Here is a 7,605-nt window from a genome sequence, read left to right as displayed (position 1 = left end):
GTTTTTATGCTTTTTAAACAGGCATATGTTAGCATTAGCGCCCTTATCAACCTTCGGATGAGTAGTGGGTGTTATGTACCCCAATCTAGGCCTAGGTAGCCACATGACCTTTTACCTACATTTGTCCTACCTTTCTCTGCATAATGATGCTAGCACTGACCTTTTACCCAATTATGTGCTGAATAAATGTCAATTGGTTTCCTTGAAACTAGCCTCATTTAATATGCATGAGGATTCTTAAAAAGTCACTGAACATGACATACATAACAGGATTAACATACTCTGTATAAAAGTCATGGTCATCTTCATCATAAGGCGAAAGATCTACTTTGCATAACTGCAGGTACTGATTTAGGTTCATTTACATAATCGTACTCGCAACATATCGCTTGTGTAAGGAACCCTGAGGCTATCCTATCTTTATGGTATGAAAGAACTATACCAACGCTAGATAGGCAGAGAAGCACCCACGCTGACATTAGACAGTGAACAAAAAGTACTGTACTTTTTCTACGATCCCTAAAAGATCAAGGGTTGTCATGTTCGATAGTTGCCAGAAACGATTCGTTCCTTGGTAGGGTTAGGGGGCTTATGGTGGCACTGTGCGTTAGCTGGTCTAAAGGCTTCTATGTATTTTTTGTAACTACAACAACAGCTGTAAGTTGCTTCAAATAAGGTGGATGTGCTACTCAACAAATACTATTGTCAAGGCAATCGCCATTTTAACACCATTTACTACTTTTTAAAGTTACCGGGTATTCCCAGTCTAACAACATGTGATATATGAAAGATCAGGTGCTGGAAAAGCTCTGCTAATATTGAACTGTTCATATGTGGTTATTATTGATATTATGTTTTGCTTTCAAAATAGAGTTGTTTCGTACCATTCCCTCATCAGCTAAAATAATGCCCATTTCAATGGATGGTGGTTATAATTTGCAAGAAGTGAATTCTGTATCAGTAAAACAGGTCAAATTTTATGGCAAAATGTCATCTTTCATAGACAGCTCAAATAAGGGATACAGTAGTTTTGGCGGACTCTGAGGCAGCGGAGGTTAATGATATGTTGGAATAAGAGCTGCATTATCACCACACTGTTGAATACATTATTGCAGTTCCTTTGGGTCTGGCAAATTGAATTTCACAGTTATCCGATTACCTGACTTTAAGTCAAGGTATGACCAATGGGAGACTGAGGCACAAACCAATGTATTTGTTCAGAAAATAGTCTGTTCAGGCACATTCTATAAAGCTGCGTAACATAACAGTGTACATCTAAGATCAAGACAAAAAAAAATCCATGCATGGACCAGCACTCATAGAATGGGACACACGTTTGGGTTTACGAAAGGAACAGGAATAAGCTATATGTGTAAAGCTACTTGGTCAGAATAACAATGAATTAGAGTCCAGCCAAGCAACTACTCACTGCCATTCTCTTCCTTCTGTAAAAACAAACCTTACATGTATTCTCACTTTCAGCAAATAAAAAAAAGAAGGAGAAGCAGATTCAATATCACTAATAATGAATAAATCATTCAAAATAAACACACAACTGCAAAAGTGCCATCATGTAGCTAGATGTGGGTCTGGCATCAGAAGCTATCTTGAGGTTTCCCAATATTATAAAGTTTTCCCCACATCTTTACAGAACCTTCAACCCATTTATGGACGAAAAAAGGTTGGAAAGTGCTGTACATGGCCTTCTTTTAGCAGCTAACATTCTGTTTTTTAACAACAATACATACAGCGGTATTCATAATCGCTAAGGTGACACGTGTGGTTTAAAGGTGGAAAGGTCATAATCTCTTTTTTTTCTTGATTTTTTTGGGGGATTTCTTTGCTTTTCTAACTATACCAGATCTGTCAAAGCAACGTGTGGCAAGGATGACGCAAATGGCAATACCAGACAGCACAACTGCTGCAGAAAAAGAGAATTTCCTTATGGAACTTTATGTCGATTATGTGGAGATGCCGACTGGAAGGCACAGAGGTCACATGTGCCATGGCTAATCCACAGAAGAGGCGGAAGCACTGGCAAAAAAGGTGCAAATGCAAGCACTGGAATCTTTCTACCAGACAATGGACTGATATGTAAATGTTAGCTATTACAGCCACTGTCTGACCAGGTCTCTGCACTTTTACAAGACCTGTACCTCTAGGATTAATTTGCCATCCCTATATTCTTGTTTCATGTGGACCCTGAAATGATCCATTAATAAACAGCCCAGATTACAACGCAGTTTCATGTGCATCACCAATATTGAGCTCCTCCACCACTACTGCTCACACGCAGGTAAAGTCATTGGTAATTAAAAGTCATTAACAGATGATGGAAAGCAATGTGAAGAGTTGCTACAGTGTTGTTTCCCGTAGGGCTAGTGTGCTTCCTGTAAAGCACTATCTAGGAAAGTATTCATATTGACTTTCTCACAATGAGATGCCATGGCTGGATGCACCTAAACAATGAAGTGCCCTCTTACCCACAAATAAGGCATGCATGCAGATAGTGCAAATAACGTGACAAAGTGTGTATTACTGCTGGTCATGTGGCAAAGAAGGACTTTAGTTATCTAGGCTTTCAAACTAGCACCAATGATTATTAAGAGCACCAATGTAATTTTACACACATTTTTGCTTCTTTACATTCCAGAGCTATTGCAAGACGTGAGCGGCAGACATGGTGAGTGTACTTACACTCGTTTAAGGAGAAAAAGTATAAGCATTTCCTAACCACTTCCCCTGCAGCCGCATATGCTATTTTACGTTGGCAAGTATAGGCTAAGATGTTGACTGCTACTTAAAGTGCTTTACAGACAATTTGTGCTCCTGTAGTGTTTCAATATGCACCAAGAGCTTCAGTAGGGCAGATGGATTGTACGGGAAGAGGTTTCTTCTCTTTAATCGAGATATTGCTGCCTGTAGCTCCGCCAGGCACTGGGTAGACTTGAGCATGGTGCTCTCCAAAGTGGCAGGAGTCACATCCTTATATACCGATGTTGTGCTAGAATCCTTTGAATTGACCGATGTTGATTTCAGGTCCAATCTATCCAGTTCTGCACCCAAGTCGTTGCAAATACCTGCTGAACTTTGATGCCCTATACAGTTCTGCTGAGGGTCCGAAGCAGTGTCTTCTTCTGAATCATCTGAGCTGTCATAATCAACAAGGCCTCGAAGAGTTCCCAGACCACAGAGGTGATCAGTCCTAGTGGAAGAACTGGATTTGCATGGTAATGTCTGCTGAGCAACATCAGATGTCCTTAGCATTTCAATGGGACATTGGGCTGAAAGGAAGCCGGCTTTCTCTGTGCTGTCGAGGTCATCAAACACCCCCAGACCCACGGGGCTGCTGACACTGTCCTGTTGAATGGAAGTAACCACCTCACTAACAGTAGCACATTCTTTGGATGTGAAAGTATCAATAAAATTACAAACTAGGCAGAACTCTGTCCAGTCTTCCCTGAGGAACTTCAAATATCTGACAATGTACTCAAGGAAGCAGGTTTCCGAGGATATGAGGAAGTCCAGGAGAACTGTTGCATCAAAACCAACATTTTTCAACAGGTATAAGAAGATGCAGTGAGGGTTGCAGCCAGCATCATGAGTCCAATTTGGAAAAACCTCGCCATTGTCTAGTGTATTAATGGATCGACGCCATATTCTGCAACACAAATAAATGACATAATAAACAAAATGTCCTTTCTAACGTACAAATGCATTTATAAGAAGGCACTAGTTCATCAGTTAACACATCTATATAGAAATGTATACAAAGTAAAATATGTAATGATGAAATTTGGAAAATTCTGTTGCCATGCATACTGAATTAATGCATTATTAATACTGTTATAACATATTTAGGTCAGAAGTGTGAAATAGTATGGCACATTTTATGATGAAAAACGAAGATTTCCAATCTGAGGAATACTTGGGGGCTCAAGTGTCCAGAAAATGCTTGAACATTTACAATGTTTATCTCCAGCTCCTTCCTGGACTAACCACTACTCACACAACAATCATCATTTGTCTAGGCATGTAAGGTCTATCTGTACCAAAACTACTTTCATTCCTCGCTCACCAATTGAATAATAATGAAGACTACAATACACACTAGGAAGATGAACTTCTGCCCTCTACTATGCTTCCATGTTACTCCTTTCAACACGTTGGACATCACAACTTACCATCGATACCCTATCCAACCATAACAGATCCACCTACACTACAAACTTGGTGACTAATACACAACTCCTCATTCTAGTGTCTTGCTTTACCCACCTTGAAAAACATAAGTCGTGAAAATGCACCAGCAGCCCTCCATATTAGTGACATTCCAGTCACCCATTACTTCAAAAACATGGATGTAAGGTTCAACTAGGGAAAGAAAACCTTCAACCCAGTGCAAAATACTAGATTGCAGCTTTCATGATCATTATTATGGTATACTGTCCCCTTGCTAAGAGAAAACATTGGTCTAGCAATAATGCTCCCTACCTTCCCCTGCATGTAAATGGTGATCTTAACATGGACTTAATCCTTGTGATGCATTAACTCACCATTCTGCACTCTACCATGGGTCTCACACCCACTTCCTTCTTCAACACCATTACAGAACCTCTCTCTCTTCAGTCACGGCAGTTATCACCTCTAAGACCCACGAGGGTGTGGAATTCATATTGCTGATGCTTGTGGGAGATTGTGTCAGCATGTCATCTTGTTCACTGTACAAGTAAAATCTTTGACTTTCTCCCTTACCTTCCTGCAGCACAAACTCTCAATGTGGTAAGGTCAAGGAAGAGCCATTACCTTTAGAAGGAAGACTTTAAAGTATCCAAATGTGCAAGGTTTTCAAAATCCTAAATGCAATTCATTAATACAACAGCTTTGATATTAATGTGAATACTGCAAGATATATAGTGAGCTCCAAGCTCGCTCAACATGTAGTACTGATACAGTGATTTCAAATATAAAATGTGTTATGGATTTCCAAACTGTAACAATTTGTGGCTGTGTTAATGTTCCTAAAATGTTCTTTGATTAAATACATAGATACACACAGTCCTTCTGGAAATACAGTCCTAGGGCCTGATTTAGATCTTGTTGGATGGGTTACTCCTTCACAATGGTGACAGATATCCCGTCCGCCGAAATAGAAATCCCATTGTATATAATGGGATTTACATTTCGGAAGATGGGATATCCGTCATCGTTAGCCTGCTTCAGTTCTAATATTGCAATTGTCTATGCATCTCGGTCTAGAAAAACTGAAGCAGGCAGAGCTGTTATAAAATTAAAAGAAGTCTTTCCGTGCCGGTTTAGTCATCTGCCCAGAGATAAAAACCCATGCTTGCGGTCAATAAAATTCGAAATTAATTCTTAAACTAACTTGGTGCTGCTTTTACAGTTTTGCCAGAGCCAAGATAGTTTGCGTAGTAGCGCTACGCATAGCTACTTGAAGTGCACTGCGAGCTACGCATAGCTACGAGAACTGCATAGTGCACTGTGCAAAATGCTGTTCGCACTGATTGCACAGTGCGGACAAGCATCCGTGCAAGCGGCAGTTTTCTGCCGCTCGAGTAGATTTCTACTCATGCGGCAGCTTTTTCAACGAGGACTGGTAGTTTCTCATTGAGAGCGGTCGGGAGCATACGCAACCACTCGCAATGAGAAACCTGATCTCCCCGCGTTAAGAATCTTGCCGGGAGGTTTATTTTCCACGCTCGCGATTGGCAACTTAATGTTGCTGATCGCGAACGAGGAAAAAGTCTCACCGGGATGTCATTTTGCTCGCTTGCCAACTTGACGCTAGGACCGCGAGCAAGCAAAAAGTGACCGCTACGCTACGTGTTTTTGCCATGTGCTACGTGCAATTCGCGTAGTGCGAAGTAGGACAAACTTCGCAAACTACGCAAGCGTAGCGTAGTGCTTCGCCCAGGGTTACCCTTTATCATTATCCATCTAGCAAAGATAGATGAAATTCACAGGAGCCCATCCCGTTCTCTGAAAACCTCAAGTATCAGTTTGTAAAAATACACCTTGCCAAACAATATTTCCACAGGAATGCAAACAAGATACCAGTGAAGGCTTAATTTGTGCCAGAAACTCCTACGAACATGAAGATAATTTGACTCCAACATAAAAAAAGTAGTTACGATTTGCTTTTTAAATAGATGTGTCCCAAAAATAGTGGCAACTTGAAAAATATCACAAATGTTGCAAACAGTTTTGCTAATCAATTGTGAACCTTCCATTTCTCTAAAACAAAATTTAATTAATTATTTCTCTTTTATACATTTCAGCGAACTGTGTTTAATGCAAGCCAACATTTGAAAGAGGCAATACCAGCAACGTCATCTTAATATTTTGAGGAAACCATGTAGAACTAATTCACATGTAAAATATAAATACGTAGTTATTGACAGAGCACTTGGTAAACTGTTACAATTTTTACAAAAAGGGAACCCAGGGAACCCAGGCAACCCAGGCACACAAAGAACAGGTTTCCCCAAGATTACATAATATGGAAAGGGTCAGACTGTAAAATACCTTCCTGCTAAACAGTATAATCTGGAATGGTTTACAGTAATATTTTGTGAAATCAGCCGAATGCGCCATGGCCCTTCCTCAAATACCAAGGGAAGAAAAAAAAAAAGCCATGGTATACTCAGAGCACAGGTATACCCAGCACCCTGCTGTAGATAACTCTGGAGTGCTGGCATATTTAGAAAGATAGCATAAACTGACTTTTGTTTAATTCGAAGTCATGATATAATATTAAGGGTGGGTGATAAATTCTGCTCCGCCGGCAGAGTTTTGGCCACTCCATGTTATGCATGCAACGCTGAGTTCCGGCCCTATTCCGCCAAACGCGGCATGACCGAGTTTTGTCTTGCACATGGCTCGTCAACAGTGGTTTGGCGAGAGCACGTGAGATTTGGCAGCCCAACTGTGATGCATTGTACCGACTTTTGCTGAACAAGGTAACGTAGAGTAGTTCTAGATCGCGGAATCGACCCAAAAACCTTCAGGACGACTTCAAGCCCCATATTGAACCACCGTACAGAGTGAATTGCATTTTATGTTTCACCTTCAAAGGACGCACAACCTGTGCACTGCTTGGATTTATTTTCACATTCCCTGGTACACATTTGTTCCTGGAACCCGCATTGGCTTTTAGAGTTTCCATTTGGAACGCTATTCAGTGTAGCTCCAAACATAGTTTGGGTGAATTTTGGTCCCCTTTTTCCTGAGGAAGCCATATTGAGAGGCCGAAAAGCGGTGACTTTCACTACCTAGGACCAACATTTTTTATCCAAAAGAAAATAAATAATTCTTTTGGTGTAGACCTTAGAACTAATATTGTATCCAAATAATTTGAGAAACACATTTTGAATTGATGGTTTGTAACATAAATGCATGTATTGTGACTCACTATTTGACCATTTGAAATAGGACTCCATCAAGTAAATAATTTTGAAGAATGCCATCTTGCTGTTTCCTTGATTTTACACAGCAAAGCCTTTACAATTCACATTGATTTATTTCAGATTTAGTTTTCTCTGAACACGAAATAACCACAGCAGGCGAGTTATTCCACCAGAGACC

General features: G+C 40.3%; 1 protein-coding gene across 1 annotated transcript in view; it reads right to left on the bottom strand.

Annotated features, from left to right (window-relative positions):
* Positions 1–2,617: 2,617 nt before the first annotated feature.
* The window catches only part of LINS1 (lines homolog 1), a 141,724-nt gene continuing 136,736 nt past the window's right edge, over positions 2,618–7,605 (bottom strand). Inside the window, exon 7 of the mRNA XM_086958062.1 lies at positions 2,618–3,661. Within this exon, the coding sequence (XP_086814188.1) occupies positions 2,797–3,661 (865 nt within the window). The 3' untranslated portion in view covers positions 2,618–2,796. The remainder of the gene's footprint in view (positions 3,662–7,605) is intronic.

The sequence above is a fragment of the Lissotriton vulgaris genome, chromosome 2_1 (assembly GCF_964263255.1).
Source record: "Lissotriton vulgaris chromosome 2_1, aLisVul1.2, whole genome shotgun sequence".
In the NCBI taxonomy this organism is placed as follows: Eukaryota; Metazoa; Chordata; class Amphibia; order Caudata; family Salamandridae; genus Lissotriton; species Lissotriton vulgaris.
This window is presented reverse-complemented; position numbering and strand designations above follow the sequence as displayed.